At 45.0% G+C, this 18,231-nt stretch overlaps 1 protein-coding gene across 1 annotated transcript; it reads left to right on the forward strand.

The window, feature by feature from the left end:
- The first annotated feature begins 23 nt into the window (after nucleotides 1–23).
- Nucleotides 24–14,633, forward strand: SEC61A2 (SEC61 translocon subunit alpha 2). The gene is made up of 12 exons (XM_066634351.1): nucleotides 24–145; nucleotides 2,204–2,271; nucleotides 3,235–3,300; nucleotides 3,713–3,791; nucleotides 4,758–4,889; nucleotides 4,997–5,106; nucleotides 6,808–6,961; nucleotides 8,156–8,316; nucleotides 11,405–11,602; nucleotides 11,709–11,900; nucleotides 12,044–12,120; nucleotides 13,539–14,633. The coding sequence occupies exons 1-12, from the start codon at nucleotides 139–141 to the stop codon at nucleotides 13,723–13,725; spliced, it is 1,431 nt and encodes a 476-aa protein (XP_066490448.1). The 5' UTR covers nucleotides 24–138; the 3' UTR covers nucleotides 13,726–14,633.
- The last annotated feature ends 3,598 nt before the right edge of the window (nucleotides 14,634–18,231 follow it).

The following is an 18,231-nucleotide window of genomic DNA, read 5'->3' on the forward strand; positions in this document are numbered from 1 at the left end:
TCGCGCAGGGAAGGCGTCGCGCGGGTCACGTGAGCGTCGTTGGCGGCGGCGGCCGGCAGCCAGCCTCCCTCGGAGCGGCGCGGCGCCCTGTTTCCGCGCGCGAGCCGGGCCCGGAGCGCCGCCCCCGCCGGCCGCAGCATGGGGAGTGAGTGGGGGAGCGGGCGGGGAAGCCTTCGCCCAGCGGGCCCCCGGGGCGAGCGCCGGCTGGGGGGAGCGCCCTCGGGACGCTCGCGGGGCTCCGGCTGCGAGGCCGCCCGAAGGTCCGCTCCGGGCTCCGGCCGTGGCCAGCGGCGAGGGGCATCCTGCGGAACTCCCTGCCGCAGGACGTGGGTGGGGGAAGTCTCCTGGGCCCGGCCTCGGGACGCGAACGCCCTGGCCCGCCGCCCCCGCCCGGCCAGCCCTGCCGCTCCCTCAGGCTGGCTGGAGGTGGCCTCCAGGCTGAGCTCGGCTGCGCAGCGCATCTGGAACGCGCTCTGAGGCTTCAGCCGCGGTGCTCCCGACAGCAGCGCGCCCGGCAGGAAGCCCCTGCCTGCTCCTGCGCACCCCCGCGGCTGTGCTGCCTGCCCCAGGACCCTTCCTCTTCCTGAGCGGCTGCAGGGACCGCGCTCAGGCCTTCCCGAGAGATGGTTCCACGCAGCAGTTCCGGTCCCGAGTCCGTGATCAGAAGGTTGGAGAGGGCAGTGCGTTTTCCAGGACCCGGTTTTGTACCATCCGGGGCAGTGCTGGCAAACGTAAGGCCCGGGGGCCGGACGTGGCCCGCAAAAAGCTTTTTATCCAGCCCTCACTCTCAACTGCTGTGCAGTGCTGAGATGTTGCTACTGAAAGGGCAGCCACATGAAAATTGGGACCTCCCATGTCTTGAAATAGGATCAAGATGTGCATACTTTCTCTTCTGTCGTTTGCAGCTAATGAGTTTCTCAGAGAGAAAAAGTGCTTATTTTTGGTTACGGCCTTTTTAATGACATCACTTCCTGCCTAATGACATCACTTCCTGTCTTCAGCAGGCATTGTGAATGCTGTGGCTCTCAGTGTGAAACAGGTTTGGCACCCCTGATCTAGGGGTGTGTGTGTATAGCATATATGATCGCAATCGATGTCATTTTGCTTTGTAAATGTAGCATATCTTTGACCAAGATTATGACTTCTTTCTGTTAAAATGTGTATTGAACATCACAGAATCTGCAGGCAGTTCTTATCAGAAAGGCAGAGGGAACGACTGTAATTCGATATTGATTTTAATATTCTGTTTCCATGTCTTGAAAAACATCTGACCTCTGCAAGGGTGGGAGATCTAATAGGAAGGTCTACCCCAGCAGTGCATAGATCCAGAGGGATTCCTGATGGCTCCAGGAGATTTGCCTGCCACTTCTGCTAGCAGTTCTGCTTGCCTCTGGTTGACCTCTGGATCAGGGAGACGCCCAGAGCTCTTGAAACAATCATTCCTGAATATGAACTGGGCCCTGCCATGCAAATGAGTTATGCAACTAAACACAGCATAAAGGACCATTTTCAGAGACTGCCTGATGGAATTGCTGAGTTTGGCCAGGCTCTGAGCGGGAAGCAGACAGAGTGAAGGCTGGAAGCGTCCGGTGACTGACAGTTGTTGGAAACCAGGATAGACTGATGTGGAAATTATGGTTTCCATAGTCATTGAATGATGAGGTTTGTTGCTTGGTAGTTTGCTATGGCCTGTTTGCGAGCCACTTTGTGGATGAATCGGTCACCTCTCACACAGCTTGGTTATCTGTTGATTTGTTCCGGGTTCCCACTGCAACTGCTTATCCTAAAGTTCTGAATTCTTTTCAGGTGTGTTCAGCCTGAATGTGTGGATAAGGTCCTTGAAAGAGTGTGATCATCCACAGGTACTCTTGGCCCTTGCTGTCCTAGCTTGTAAAAGCCGCCAATTAATGAATTGTTGATCAAGGGGACTGTTCCAATCTACCTTACATTGGCGGTGATCTGAGGAAACCTTCCCCAGACCTGTCTTTGTTGGATAGCTGTCCTCCACTATCAAATCTTCCATTCCTGGACAAAATCCTTGAGCATGTAGTGGCACCCTAACTTTACAGATATTTGGAGGAGACTGATGATCTAGAATGCAGACCTTCAAACATTCTGCATTTTTCACCTTGGGTCAGACAGTACATTTTATCATGACATATGCTATAGACACTCTTCTTTAATATTTCTTTTCTTTTAACAGTCAAATTCCTAGAAGTTATCAAGCCTTTCTGCGCAGTTTTACCAGAAATCCAGAAGCCTGAAAGGAAAGTGAGTGTTCATTTTTATCTTGTCTGCTTATGCAAGGGTCATCAAATGTATTCTGAATCAAAACTGAAGGCTGTAGTTCTGTACATACTTACTTGGGATTAAGTCCCATTAAGATTTTGGGTTTACTGCAAGATCCTCAGGATGTTTAACAAAAAGCAACTGCTGTAGAAAACTGCCTGTCCTGGTTGTTGAGAAATTGTATTTTTGGGCATATACTTTGAAAAAGAGTAGCTCAGCAAATTCAGGTATCAGACTTCTGGCTGACTTTGTGATTGCTTGTGTGTGTTTTTGAGAGATAAGCCATCTCTTTCTAAAACTTAAATCTGCCCTCTGTAATACTGGTCATGGTTTGTTTTGTATTTACAAAACACTGGTTATGTAGTTGAGGTGTTTGCTTTAATCCAGCCCATATGGGTGCAATCAAATGTTGGAATGTTGATCCCAACTAAATCACTTTAAACCTAATGGAACAAGGGATTTAATTGTGTGCTTTATTAATGAGTAGGCTGCTGAGGTTCACAGGCACCTGGTGTTGAACCTTTCCTGTGCCACAGCATTACAAAAGGAATATAGACTGTACGTGTTCTGTACGAGGGACATTCAGAGTTGTCTCTGTCAAGATGTGAATACTATATTTCTGACATGACGATGATGTCCAAGAACCGGAAGCACCACCAAGTTGCGGTTCCTGTGCTGCAAGATCACCTCCAAAGGATCTTAAACTTTGACTGGATTGCATCTTTGTAGTTCCTGAGATCTGGGAGTGTGAGCTTTTCTGTGTAGCAATCGTACATGGAAGTGTTAAATCTGACATGTTAATTTATAATGCCTCTAATAATGCCCAGTGTTGTGGTGGTTTATTTTCATGGTAGTTCTGCTTTCTTTCATGTCACACCATGTTGAACATGAGACACTTTTGCAATTGATTAACCTGATTAATTGATTAATCATTTTTGTCTACAGATTCAGTTCAGAGAAAAAGTTTTATGGACAGCTATCACTCTCTTCATTTTTTTAGTATGTTGCCAGGTAAGTGTCAACGTGACAGTAGCTGTATGATATTTGGGGGGCCAGTAAAGGGCAAAGAGATGTCCCTGATGTTGAGCATACTTTCTCTAAGAGAGACTTTGTAATAACTGGTGGCTTTAAAAAATGATAATTCCTGCAGAGATAGCTATCTCATTAGCTTAGAAATTAGCAGCTCTCTGATTGCTTCTGATTTTGAGTGTTTCAGGTATTCACACTTTTCACGCTTTTACCAGCAACCAGAAAGACTTGAAATGAGTCCTGAAAATTGCAATTCCTTGAATGGTCTCCATGTAAAATGACTTTCCTGCTTTATGTTAAAACTGCAACAAATAGAAGATCACTCTTCATTGTTTTATTTGTGTGTGTATAAATTAAGAAACATTTATACTTCATATTTCTACGACTTTTGCAGATACCATTGTTTGGAATAATGTCTTCAGACTCTGCCGATCCTTTCTACTGGATGAGAGTCATTCTTGCGTCCAACAGAGGTCAGTGTATGAACCACTTGGCCTTCTCATGATTTTTCTCTGACGTTGTGAGATAGATTCTTGAGGAAGCATGGTTGAGATCTTGCTGTTGCATGGGTTGGGCAATTAACAAATGCTGATTTGATCTTGAAATTGATAGTCTTTAGAATTGACAAGCTAAGTAGAAAAGTTGTATTCAGATTTGGAAAGACACAAACAAATTATAGAGTGATTGCAGATGAGGCACATAAACCCTTTGCAAAATATCTTTAATAGTTGGGCACAACTCTTTGCACCCTGGGCAATCACTATTAGGAGGGAAAGGAGCTAGTGAACCAGCTTCTCCTCCTTGGTTCCTGAGAAATCTGCTGGCAAGTCCCATGACCAAAGCTGTCACTTCCTTGATCTCGCAACTAAGCTGTGGGGAGGTTCTGAGGCATGCAGTTTGCCCCATGGTGCTATCTACATTCTGGAATGTAACATAAGACTTGGCTCCCTTTGTAGTATATTTCCTGAAAAACATCATTGAATTCATGTACAAAATGGAACAATTAGACCTCAGACAGCTGAGGACAAAGAAATGATCTAATCTGATCCAGGACCCTTTCATAACGCATTGTGAAGTGTAATAAGTAGTGTGATATAATCTGATAGACCTGGAGAAGAATGCATTTCTGATCTGTCTTTCCCTGCCTTTGCATTAGAATGCTCTCAGTTGAGTGCAGGTGTAGCTGAAAGGTAGACTTAATGCCATTTTTTTAAAAGGCCCTTTGATTTCTTGATAGTTTGAATTGCGTGTCATTCTGTTTGCAGTCTTACCACCCAGTATTGTGATCATGTACAAGAAGGATTATATGTGTAAACTATAGTCTGACTCAGTGGAAGAACATTTGTGAATTGGCATCTTGAAATTTTTAAGATGTTGCAGAACAGAACTCCCTTGGAACCATTGTGATTCGGTTTCTTTCCCCTGTCCCTCCTTTGCAGGCACTCTGATGGAGTTGGGTATCTCTCCTATTGTGACTTCTGGTTTAATTATGCAGCTGCTGGCTGGAGCCAAGATAATTGAAGTTGGTGACACACCAAAAGACCGAGCCCTATTCAATGGCGCTCAGAAGTGTGAGCATTGATATGCATGCCAAAAACAACCTAGCCCAACTCTCATTAAGGTGTTGTGTTCATTGTCATGCAAATAGGGCATATTTGTTTGTTTTTCTCTGTTTCAGTGTTTGGAATGATCATCACTATTGGGCAGGCGATTGTGTATGTCATGACCGGGATGTATGGGGATCCTGCAGAAATGGGTGCTGGAATCTGTCTCCTGATCATAATTCAGGTGTGCATTTAAATAATCCTCTGATGTTTCAAGATACAGATGGAATATGTTTGCTTTTTTCCTGTTTTTTGTCTTGGTACTCAATGTAAAAAAAATATAAGGAGATTTGAACACAGTAAAATAACCTTGAATAGAAGATAGCAGTGCTCCATCCCCTCAGAGACTTAACTAATTTTTGTTGGTGAGTCTCTTTCATAAACAGCCTCAGGAAATCTTCTCAGGTGTCCTGGTTTCTTCTGTGCTCTTCCCCCCCCCCCCATGTTATCTAAGAACAGGACATTGTTATTACTAGGTCTGCCCTGAAAATATTAACCTGGCACTGTTGTCTTTTCCCTTTCCTGGTAATATTTAGCCATATAAAATATGTGACATGATATCACCATTCTGCAAGTTCCCCTGCCTTGCAAGTAGTAGCTGATGAAGTGGAAGGGTGGGGAAGAGACAGAAGTGCTTGGTGCATAGTGAGACAGACAGACGACCTTTATTAGGCATAGAACTTAGCAGTTGCCTGAGCAACTTACACAAAAGATTCCATGCAAGCAGGTCATCAGAACAAAAATAAATGTAGATTCAGATAAAAATTTCCTTCCATTTTATGTTTAGTTAAAATCTCATATAAAAAGTCCGCCATTGGTTTTACCAGTGCACAGTGAGTATAGGGTTCCCTTTTATCCGTAGGCTGGGAACTTATCCCCCACTGATATAGGGAGACATCTGTAATGCTTTTAGCATTTTGTATATTTAAGGTGCTTCATGTGAATCATCTCAGTCCCAACAGTTGTGTATTATAAGGCAAGAAAGGGAGGATTTTAAGAGAGAGTGTTTTTAAGTTTATGGTAAAGGTGAAGTATGAACCAGCGATTTCCTTGCTCACAGCTCAGGGCGCAGTCCTAACCCCTTATGTCACCGCTTTCCAGCACTGGCATAGCTGTACCAATAAGACATGTGCTGCATCCTGCAGTTGGGTGTCACTCATGGAGGCCTCCTCAAAGTAAGAAACGTTTGTTCCCTTACCTCAGAGCTGCATTGCCCTTAAGCCGGTGATGGATTGCGCCCTAGCTTCTATGCTACTATACCTTACTAGTTGCAGCAATGCTTGTAATTTGGATATCTTGTTTGGTCCCATTTCCAGGAACTGTGAAACGTTAAATGAGTTGGAAGCATGTCTGCCCCCTGCTTGAGTAATTCTAGACAATTCAGATTGAAGGGTGCAAATGCTGACCAATGAGGTCTCTGTTTTGGGTCGAAGGGCTTGTACACTTCAACAATATCATCAGCAGGAACCTGAAGGCCTGGCTTATTACGTTATAAGTCAGAACCTTAAAATGTACATATCTTTGTATGTTTCATAAAACAGTCCAACCCAAACAATATTTATTAGTAAGTCCTTGATGATCCCAGCTGCTATTGTGGGTAATTGGAAATGCCAAGAGTGGCAGTTGTGTGTACAGGGTGTTGCCCCATATCCATGGGGGATATGTTCCTGCCTTGCCCCCTGCTGATACTGAAATCGTGGATAAAAGGGAACCCTATACTTACAGTAAAGGAAGACAGATAGGTAATGGGTGCAGGGGACACGGAGAAAGGTGGATAAGCAAATCCATGAATGGGGGGGGGGGGAACGCCTGTGTTTAATAATGAACCTGCTTCTGTGTTTTGAAAAACACAATTATTGGCCTTTTGGTTATTTTTCCTTTGTAGCTGTTTGTTGCTGGCCTGATTGTCCTGCTGCTGGATGAATTGCTACAGAAAGGCTATGGCTTGGGTTCTGGGATCTCTCTCTTTATTGCCACTAACATTTGCGAAACCATTGTCTGGAAGGCATTCAGTCCCACGACCATCAACACTGGAAGAGGTAGAGTATGTTTCAGCAGTCATTGTTTGGGCCAGATGCATGCTTATATGCTACCTGTATTAGAAAAGTACAGTACAGTGAGTTGCCATGGATCAAGGAGTTGATATGCTGATAAGATAGTCAGACTGGCTGCTCCTAGATAGACTCGGCATGCTGTTGGGTTTAAAATGATCCAGAAGTGACTTCTCAATAGCGCGCCATATTGCTCTGCAGCTTCCTGGCCACGACGGGCCCAGGACCCACCATGGAGGACGAGGTGAGTTGCGAAGGTAAGGCATTTGAGAATCACTGATCTACTGTTAACTTTCAAAAACCCAAAGGTACATTTCTTATACATTGAAATTCCCACTGATGTCAGTGGGAATCCTAACATGAGTAACTCTGTACAATATTGCAACTTAAGATTCCTCAACGCTCTTCTCTTTGCGGAATGAGTGTCTCCTTTCTGACTTTGGTATTTTTTGTTTCCTTTCATTGGTTTCTGTGACGAGGCTGGTTTTCCTTGTGCTTCTCTCTCTCTTATAAATCTCTTGCTTCACAAATACCAGCTGGAGCACCACTTCCTTTAATTTAACTGGGGACATACATCACGTTAACCACCTGAAAAGCTTCTCTTTTAGGGTGTGTGTGAGTGTGCGTTTCCCACTCTCAGAGGAACTCGTCCCCTATGTTTCTGCATGAGTCACTATTCTGAGTAAGCGTCTAGATAGAGGGACTCCTCTGACTGCAGGGTATTCTCCTGCTTGTGCAGTTGGATGATCCAGTTGCACCCAGTGCCAAGATGCAACCGATCGACCTGTATCTCTCAGAGGCTGGGAAAAAGGCCAGGCCAGAGAATGGACAGACAGAGAATGGACTTTTTCGCTTCTGGCTGTGTACAGTTTGTAACCCACAAAGCATCCTACTGCACCTTTGTGTATAGTGGTACTTTATCATCTCTAGACTCTGGTAAAATGAAGTCTGATGTCTTGCATTGTGAGATTCTATTGTAAGACAATGTTACATGTATTTCCTGTAGAAGTTTGGCACGTCTTATTTTGTATATAGTTCCTCTGTTCATTGTAGCATATGTTCATTATCCTTTCTCCTGAGCGCATATTCCATTTTCTCTGATAACATTAGCTTGCTAGCAGTGAAGTTATTGCTTAGAAGAAAAGCAATGGGAGTTTAACTAGCTTATTTTGATGCACCCAGGAACGGAGTTTGAGGGTGCCGTCATTGCATTGTTCCATCTTTTGGCTACGCGAACCGATAAAGTCCGTGCCCTGCGGGAGGCCTTCTACCGCCAGAATTTGCCTAATCTTATGAATCTGATTGCTACAGTGTTTGTGTTTGCTGTAGTCATCTACTTTCAGGTAAGAGGGGTCTGCACTATACTTCCTATAGAATGTGTTCTCTGTTGCAAAAAGGCCTGCGATCCAAGCAGTTTAAAGAGCCTAAAGGATTGGTGGATTTCTTACCTTGTCCCCCACCACAGTTTTGCTTGTAACTTTGTCAGCGGAACTGCACTAGTGCAAGTAGTTAATGGAATTTTCCTCTAGGAGCTAAGTTTGTACCAGGAATGAGACTCACAGTTTTGGGGTGGCATCACTTTAGGTAACATCCAAGACTATTTCCTTTCTAATATTGCTCCTTTGCTTTACAAATGTCTCTTAAAATAGAGTGCAGCTGTTTGACTGGGCCCAGGTCATGGTTTGAAGGCACATGATCCAGTTCTACTGCTGAAGCTTAGCAGGTCTGGCCCTGTAAGCGGCCTGGATGGGAGACCACCTGGGAACCATTTCTAAGGTGCTCTGAGCTCCTTGGAGGAAGCACAGGACAATAAGTATCTCCTACATAAGCAAAATGGTGGTGGTGTTGGGAGTACCAGTGTTGTGAGATGTTCAGCATTGTCATTGACTTCTAATAACATAGGAGGAGACCTATTGGATCACTCCAACAATTTGTGTGGTCCAGCATCCTGTTTCCAACAGTGTTCAACTGCTGTTAGGAGGCTGCATGCAAGTAGAGTCCACAGGAAACAAACCTCCCGCCCTGTTGTCCCCTAGCAGAGTGCTTCCCAAACATACCTCTGTTGCAACGTCTTGGCACCCAGAAGTAAGTGGCAGTGGCGTGATGATGTCATTGCCACTTCTGGATTGGGAGGCCAGATGCAACCCTACAAACAGCAGGAAAAGGCTCAGGGTGGGCAGGTGGACTTTTTCAGGCATGCGAAAACAGCACACGGGAGCTCTGCCGAACCTCCTACCACTCTTTGTAGGACTCTGTGGCAGTCTCACTGCAGGGCGCTGGGCAACCCACAATGCCCTAGTGACGTCCCAGGGCACTCCTTGTGATGTCGTTTGGATACCTCTGCCCTAGCATCTAGTATTCTTTGGTACACAGCTTCTGAACGTGGCTTATTGGCTAATAGCAAAAGTTGAATCTGTTCTCCATGTCTTTGTCTCATGCCCTTTTAAAACCATTTAGTGGCTATCTCTACATTCTGTTATCAATCCATCCATTACTTAATGTATTTAGTGACCCAATATTTCGTTTTAGGTGTTCTGAACCTAGCACTAATCAGTTTTTATTGGAAAGCCCCAAGTTTGAATATTGGGAGGAAGTCCTGACCAGGATCTAAAACATGATTGAAGCTATGCCCTTGGGGCTTACTCACTACTTTCCCTTTTGAATAATAGATCCCCATGCCATCTTGCAAACTACTTTGGAAGTTCCTTCATTTTCACGCTCAGCAGGGGAACTGCTGTTCAAGAAACTCAGGCCCAGAGCCCCTTTGAGACGACAGTGGCAGTTGCACAGTTCTTTGGACCCCAGCTCATATTTTTTCTTATTAACATATTCTCATTTTGGAACTGAAATAGATTTGTTGCAGGTCTTAATAAACTCAAGTTGCAATCCTGCACACCCATACCCGGGAGAAAGCCCCATTAAATATAGTGGGACATACTTGTGAGTAAACATGTATAGGATTTTATTGTTATGAGCTTAAACTGTTTCTCAGAGGTTTGCCTGGTTGGCATATATATTTGTGCCAGAACCTTGATTGTAAGTCATTATAGCCTATTCCTGTGCCTGTTTACTCTGGAGTAATGGGTCTTACTCCCAAGTAAGTGTGCATTGGATTGTAGCTTTTGCACTTTTAATCTTGGCATGTGAAGAGCCCTTGCCAAGAACTGCTGCTTCATACCAAAATACAAGAGCCCAGGTGCAGCAATTACTGGACAATGAACAGAACTGCTAAGTTTTTCATAGAGGTCTGCAATCCAAGGCTTTAGCTTGTTAGAATTAAAAAAAAAAATCTCCTGATCCTAACAATACATTTAGTTGTTCCTTCTTAAAATGTGAAAACTGATCCAGAGGAGTGTGGAGAATGTTCCTTATTATCAGCTTTCTCAGTGGATCTCTCTCCCCCCCCCCCCCCGCCCCCAAATTAAACCTAGTTTTTAAACTCTCCACAGTTTGGGTTTTGGTAGGCAATTGACAATTGGCAAAAGCAGGATTTCCGACAGGGTAACACGGCACTTGCCCATCCAGTAGTCTCTAAAAGCAGTTGCTAAGAAAACTCACCATATAATTCAGGTGAGTGTGTAGGCGACAGATATTCCTGCTTTTAGATTGTCCCTCATTTTGCAACGATGTGCCAAATGTCCCTTAAAAAAATAAATAAGAGCAGCATTGCTTTGTCAAGAAGGATAACATCAGTATTGTAGTGGGCTGTGGTTTCCAAATTGCGTGCCATGGTGCACTCACAGGAGTGCCGTGTGATAACCCCAGTCACCTCTACTGCTGACTGCCTCAGGTGCTGCCTTCTTGGATTTTCTGAGATCAGAGACAGCGGTGCCCGGCTGAGCCAGGAAGAAGAGGCTGTGGGGGCACCGTGACTCTGGTAAGCTTGGGAACCACTGCGCTAAGGGATGTGGTGATGGAACAAGTCCCTGCCTGAGCTTTTTAATTTCAGTGTGGGGTGGGGCAGGCAGAAGGTTTTGTGGCTAAGCTGCTCAGATCCCAGAGCATGGCAGCTCAAGAACGTGGGTTTAGGGAAAGAGGAGGGTGGGTTTTGCAGAAGCCAGAAAGGCCACATGCCACAAGAAGCGGAAGAGCTCAAGAAAAGAGGTTGGGACTTTGAAGGGGGAATGGACCAGAGAAGTGGAACTCCTAGTTGGAGGAAGAGAGTTTATGGAGAGGTGCAGAATGGCATAGACCTTTTGCCGTTTGCTTCTCGTTGTGTTAGGTGCATGATTTTTGGTGCAGACACAAACTGAAAAATACGTTGTCTTTGTACCAGGACCACAGCTTGCCAGTTCTGTTAATTGTCACAGGAAAGTGAACAACCTTGTCCAGAGTTCCAGGCTGCTTACAAATTGCTGTGGCTTTTTAGCAAGCTCATTCTAGCTTGTCTTGATGCTTAATGATATCTGAATGTTTTTTTTCCCCCTGCAGGGATTTCGTGTTGATCTCCCCATCAAGTCTGCCCGATATCGTGGACAATACAGCAGCTATCCCATCAAGCTTTTCTACACCTCCAACATTCCCATCATCCTCCAGTCTGCTTTAGTTTCCAACCTCTATGTGATATCTCAGATGTTGTCTGTGCGGTTCAGCGGCAACTTCTTGGTCAACTTACTTGGGCAGTGGGCGGTATGTATTCAACCAGTCCTAAAATATTTTCTTAGCTGTGTTGGCCATATTTTTGTTATCTGTCTGGAAGTGATGTACCTTTTCCTGTTTCCTGTCTTCTCTCCAGGATGTTAGTGGTGGTGGTCCAGCCCGTTCCTACCCTGTCGGAGGCCTCTGTTACTATCTCTCCCCCCCAGAATCTATGGGTGCTATATTTGAGGATCCAGTTCATGTGATTGTGTATATTATATTTATGTTGGGATCCTGTGCATTTTTCTCCAAGACATGGATTGAAGTGTCTGGATCGTCTGCAAAAGACGTAGGTGTTTTTCATGACTGTTCAGTACACTCTGGTCTCTTTTGATTCTTGCTGCTTTTTTGTGTGCTCTTGCACAAGGCTAGTTGCTAATGATCAGCCGGTTATGAACACTGCAGCCATCTGATCCACATCTGTTCCTGCAGGTTGCCAAGCAACTGAAAGAACAGCAAATGGTGATGAGAGGCCACAGGGACACATCCATGGTTCATGAGTTAAACAGGTGAGTAAGAGAAGTGCAACCCTCCCTTGTCGTGTTTTCCTATCTTTGCAGAAAGGAGTTTATCCAAGTTGAGATCTGTTTGCAAAGTCTTCTGGGTTGCAAAAGGTGCTATGGTGCTTTATCAGGTTTAGTGAAGTTTGGCTGATACAGTATTATCCTGTGACCAGAGATGCTTATGGGAGTTTTAGAATCCTTCCAATGACATCTTTCCCTCCTCCCACACAAGCTTGTTTTGGATTACAGCAAATGTGTGGATCTGGTGAAGGAGCACCAGGAAGAGTGGACTTAATTCCTGCTGGCTTTTGCTGTCAAATCTTTCCTGTATCACCCTCCTAGGGGCAGTGCATTTCTTATAGCTTCCTTTCGCGGTGCCCCCTTTATCAAGACTGACTGAAGCAAGGGGCTGCCATCTTAAATTCGCTTACTAAACAGATCACAAAAGTCAGTGGAATTTGCTTGATAAGCGTGTTCAGAGCAGGGCCATAGGTGAGGAACTGGCATTCTGGCTCCCTTACCACCTCTTCGGCTGCTCCACTGCTGCCATCAGACTAGCAGGAAGAGATTTTGGACTTTGCGGTGGATGGAAGTAATCAAATTGGAACTGTTTAACCACTTAGAAATTTCATTTGTCTGGAGTCTTAGAGATTCAATAGCCTGTAAATTTTCATGTGGTAGTAGGTCTGGTCTAGAGGATAGAGCCTCCGTCTGCCTGAAGATAACATCCATAAGGTCGCCAGTTCGAGGCCACCGGCACCGTGTGACCTTGAAGCAGCTGACAAGCTGAAGCCGAGCTATTCCATCTGCTCTGAGCGTGGGAGGATGGAGGCCAGAATGTGAAGCCAGAATGAAACACCTGAATGTAGTGGTTCTTGAAAGAAAGAACCTTCTTTCAATTGTAAAAATCCCTATTTAATAAGGGATTTAAATAAAGCCTGCCTTTGTAAACCGCCTTGAATAAAGTCTTGAATAAAGACCAAGAAAGGCGGTATATAAATACCTGTTGTTGTTGTTGTAGGACTATGTACTGGTGGGCCCTCTACCTGTGGGTTTGGAACCTGCAGATTTGACGACTCAGAGCCCGTGCTGGAGGGCCTCGCCTGATCTCCCGTATTTGCCCAGAAGTGCCTTCCAGTCGCATCTGGGAGGCTTTCTGAGTTATGGGGAGGTTGCGTGTGGCCTCTATGGGCCTCAGAACACCTCTGGATGTAACCAGTGTAAGGCACTTCCAGAGGTCTTATTGGACCCTATCCATCGATTCCATTATCTGTGGGTTTTGGCATTCGTGGGGGGGGGGGTCCAGGAAAAGACACCCCACGGCTACCAAGATTCAACTGTATATACTTGAGTGAATGCCCAAATTGTGTTGTGCAGACGAAGAGTGATTTTTGTTCTCTCCCCCCCTTTGTCTCCCTCCTCAGGTACATCCCCACAGCAGCTGCATTTGGAGGCTTGTGTATTGGCGCCCTTTCGGTCTTGGCAGACTTCCTGGGTGCCATTGGGTCTGGCACGGGCATTCTGCTTGCAGTCACCATTATTTATCAGTACTTTGAGATCTTTGTCAAAGAGCAGGCAGAGGTTGGAGGAGTGGGTGCTTTATTTTTCTAAATGTCTCCATATGATGTGGGTTCCGAGGAAAGGACTGTGCTCTGACCACATGCGACCGTTTAATTTGATGCCGTTTTTTCTTTTCTTTAAGTGCTCTGTGCCCCCATCTCATAAATGGGTCTTGCACAATGCCTGTGTGCAGCTTCACTACCAGCTGCCTTAAGAATAAAAGTTTACATTGTCTTGGTTGAAACTACACAATCTATCTAGTGTTGCCTGTAATGCTGGAAACCAATGCATCTACCTTCCTCTTCAAACACTACTGTGGAGATGATCAAACGGTGCCCATTTTGCTACTAGTGAACACTTTGCACACTGCATTAATAAGATTTAAATGTACCTGCACACATCGGCAAGAGACAACCAGCCCAAACAGTTCCAAGTTGCCACATTTTTAAGAATCTTGAGTTTCCTTAAAAAAAAAAATACGCACAGCCCTTTGTCCTAAAATCTGTGTTTCACACAAATTACTTTTTAAGAAAATGTGGTCCTAGCCCCTCTGGTGGGGGCTCAGGCCCCTCTTCACAGACAAGAGGGTGGGAGAACGCTGGTCATCTCAGTTATGATCTTGGAGCTTTGGAAGCAACGTGGTGTGGCGCAAGCTGGAAGTCCTCCGTTCAAGATGCCCAGCACCCTGTGGCAGGCTGGTGAATGGTCTCTTGCCCCAGTGTAGATGTGTGGTTTTTGAATTTTTTTACCCATGTGTCCTTCTGTGGGGAGTAAAAACCCCTGTGCTGCTGAATCTCTACCCCCACTTTGTTGGAAAAAACAACAGGCCTCAGTCTCAGAGTGCCGTTTGTGAAAGGAGGGGAGAAACAAGCAAGTCATGTTGAAGAAAACTATCTTGTCGTGCTTCTTGGCGGCAATGTAACCAGTGTAAACATTAGACAATAAACTTATTTAATTAACATGTTGCCCTGGTTGGTTTTGTGAAACTGTTTACTCATGGTACTTTGACTTCACACTCGGTGCAATCCTCTGCGTGTTCACTCCAGAGTAAGGTCCACTGTTTTCTGTGAGGCTTCCTTCCAGCTTGTGCGTGCACAGGATTGCAACTGAAGTATGATATCAAGGCAAATCACATTTGTTTCAAAGTTGCAGAGTTAAGTACATGTTAAACCCTGGCATTTGTTAGCTGAATCCCATTCTATATAAATACTTCTAATTTTTACAACAGACTGGAAGGGATATCACTATTAGCACTTTGGGAATAAGGCGAGGCTAAGAGATAGTGGCTTGCATGACATAATTCCCCATCCTCATTTGAGGTTGTTTAGCCTAGTACTAAACAATATTTTTATATTAAACAAGTTCACTTTTTTAAGGTAAAAAAACCTTGTCATGTTTTGTGCCAAGATGTACAACATCCCACCACTCAAAGGTGGCCATTTTTCTTATCAAGGTGGAAGGAACATAAACTGTGGCAAAAGAAATGTAAGAAGGTGATAGGGGAGGCCAAGCGAGACTATGAGGAACGCATGGCCAGCAACATTAAGGGGAATAATAAAAGCTTCTTCAAATATGTTAGAAGCAGGAAACCCGCCAGAGAAGCGGTTGGCCCTCTGGATGGTGAGGGAGGGAAAGGGGAGATAAAAGGAGACTTAGAGATGGCAGAGAAATTAAATGAGTTCTTTGCATCTGTCTTCACGGCAGAAGACCTCGGGCAGATACCGCTGCCCGAACGGCCCCTCCTGACCGAGGAGTTAAGTCAGATAGAGGTTAAAAGAGAAGATGTTTCAGACCTCATTGATAAATTAAAGATCAATAAGTCACCGGGCCCTGATGGCATACACCCAAGGGTTATTAAGGAATTGAAGAATGAAGTTGCAGATCTCTTGACTAAGGTATGCAACTTGTCCCTCAAAACGGCCACGGTGCCAGAAGATTGGAGGATAGCAAATGTCACGCCTATTTTTAAAAAGGGAAAGAGGGGGGACCCGGGAAACTATAGGCCGGTCAGCCTAACATCCATACCGGGTAAGATGGTGGAATGCCTCATCAAAGATAGGATCTCAAAACACATAGACGAACAGGCCTTGCTGAGGGAGAGTCAGCATGGCTTCTGTAAGGGTAAGTCTTGCCTCACGAACCTTATAGAATTCTTTGAAAAGGTCAACAGGCATGTGGATGCGGGAGAACCCGTGGACATTATATATCTGGACTTTCAGAAGGCGTTTGACACGGTCCCTCACCAAAGGCTACTGAAAAAACTCCACAGTCAGGGAATTAGAGGACAGGTCCTCTCGTGGATTGAGAACTGGTTGGAGGCCAGGAAGCAGAGAGTGGGTGTCAATGGGCAATTTTCACAATGGAGAGAGGTGAAAAGTGGTGTGCCCCAAGGATCTGTCCTGGGACCGGTGCTTTTCAACCTCTTCATAAATGACCTGGAGACAGGGTTGAGCAGTGAAGTGGCTAAGTTTGCAGACGACACCAAACTTTTCCGAGTGGTAAAGAACAGAAGTGATTGTGAGGAGCTCCAGAAGGATCTCTCCAGACTGGCAGAATGGGCAGCAAAATGGCAGATGCGCTTCAATGTCAGTAAGTGTAAAGTCATGCACATTGGGGCAAAAAATCAAAACTTTAGATATAGGCTGATGGGTTCTGAGCTGTCTGTGACAGATCAGGAGAGAGATCTTGGGGTGGTGGTGGACAGGTCGATGAAAGTGTCGACCCAATGTGCGGCGGCAGTGAAGAAGGCCAATTCTATGCTTGGGATCATTAGGAAGGGTATTGAGAACAAAACGGTTAGTATTATAATGCCATTGTACAAATCGATGGTAAGGCCACACCTGGAGTATTGTGTCCAGTTCTGGTCGCCGCATCTCAAGAAAGACATAGTGGAAATGGAAAAGGTGCAAAAGAGAGCGACTAAGATGATTACGGGGCTGGGGCACCTTCCTTATGAGGAAAGGCTACGGCGTTTGGGCCTCTTCAGTCTAGAAAAGAGACGCTTGAGGGGGGACATGATTGAGACATACAAAATTATGCAGGGGATGGACAGAGTGGATAGGGAGATGCTCTTTACACTCTCACATAATACCAGAACCAGGGGACATCCACTAAAATTGAGTGTTGGGCGGGTTAGGACAGACAAAAGAAAATATTTCTTTACTCAGCGCGTGGTCGGTCTGTGGAATTCCTTGCCACAGGATGTGGTGCTGGCATCTAGCCTAGATGCCTTTAAAAGGGGATTGGACGAGTTTCTGGAGGAAAAATCCATTATGGGGTACAAGCCATGATGTGTATGCGCAACCTCCTGATTTTAGAAATGGGTTAAGTCAGAATGCCAGATGTAGGGGAGGACACCAGGATGAGGTCTCTTGTTATCTGGTGTGCTCCCTGGGGCATTTGGTGGGCCGCTGTGAGATACAGGAAGCTGGACTAGATGGGCCTATGGCCTGATCCAGTGGGGCTGTTCTTATGTTCTTATGTTCTTATGAATTGAACTGGGTGTTGCTATGACCTCTGACTGCAGTGTGGAGTCTTACACAGTAGTTTCAGAATGCTGGGTTGTTCCAGTGCAACATGTGTTCTGCCCTACACTTATTTGCAGTGCTGCAGTGTCACAATCCCTTGCACTCAGTTCTGTTTATGCCTTTTCAATCCCCAGCAAAGTGGCTTACAAAACCACTCACCAAAAGAAGCTGAAAATGAAAGCAGTTAAACAATGTACTGACTCTATTAAGAACAGTACTATTAATGGTCATCAGAAGAACAGGAGAGATGGTTCCAACTAGTCCACTCTGGAAGGTGTTCAATAAATGTGCTATCCCAAGATAGGTGCTGTCTAGGGGCCCCTAGAGAAGGACCTTGAGAAAACGTCTTCACAGACAGGTTTCTGTGACAGTAGGGTCCTTCAGATGATCCAAACCATAGGATCTGCAATACTCAGGAATCAAATACTGAATTTGTGGTTGTATAGGTCGGGTCTTTTGCTCATTGACTCACTAGTGAAGATTAAAGGGAGCAGAAGCTATAATTCTTTACAGCCCATGTATATAGTTCATATACAGCCTATACAGCATACATTCTAATCTCAGGTTGGTGGAAGACCTCTGCCTGAAAGCTTGCACAGCAGCGGTTATGCCAAGTAGGTGGAAGGGCTAACATGGACAAACCTTTTGGGGCTACACAAGAATATGTAAATTGTAGGGAGGGTCATAATGCCTACCTATGGTAGTAATTATGACATTCTAGCTTTATAAAAAACAAACCATGCTTTTGTATTTATATCATTTGCTTTTGCTCTCTACTGTGTAGGGGATAATTCAAGGTTTTAAACCTAGATTTCAAAACCATAAAACTGAAATTTGAGCTAGTATCTTTGAGAAGGAAGGTCTAACTTCTGTGCTGTAACCACTTAATTTCCAGGGTAGTGCCAATTAAATCCTTAGAGGTAATAGCTCTACAATTTGAAGCCAATTACAAGACCTAAGCAGCTGCTTTAGTAATGTATTTAGAGATTGTTGCCTTATTTCAAGCCTTCCACTTAAAGAAAACGATGCC

This window comes from Tiliqua scincoides, chromosome 7 (genome assembly GCF_035046505.1).
Source record: "Tiliqua scincoides isolate rTilSci1 chromosome 7, rTilSci1.hap2, whole genome shotgun sequence".
Taxonomy (NCBI): domain Eukaryota; kingdom Metazoa; phylum Chordata; class Lepidosauria; order Squamata; family Scincidae; genus Tiliqua; species Tiliqua scincoides.

Coding starts and splice junctions, on each gene's coding strand:
- SEC61A2 (XM_066634351.1), top strand. Junction 3,301..3,712: donor TTTTTTTAGTATGTTGCCAG/GTAAGTGTCAAC, acceptor CGACTTTTGCAG/ATACCATTGTTTGGAATAAT. Junction 6,962..8,155: donor GACCATCAACACTGGAAGAG/GTAGAGTATGTT, acceptor TGATGCACCCAG/GAACGGAGTTTGAGGGTGCC.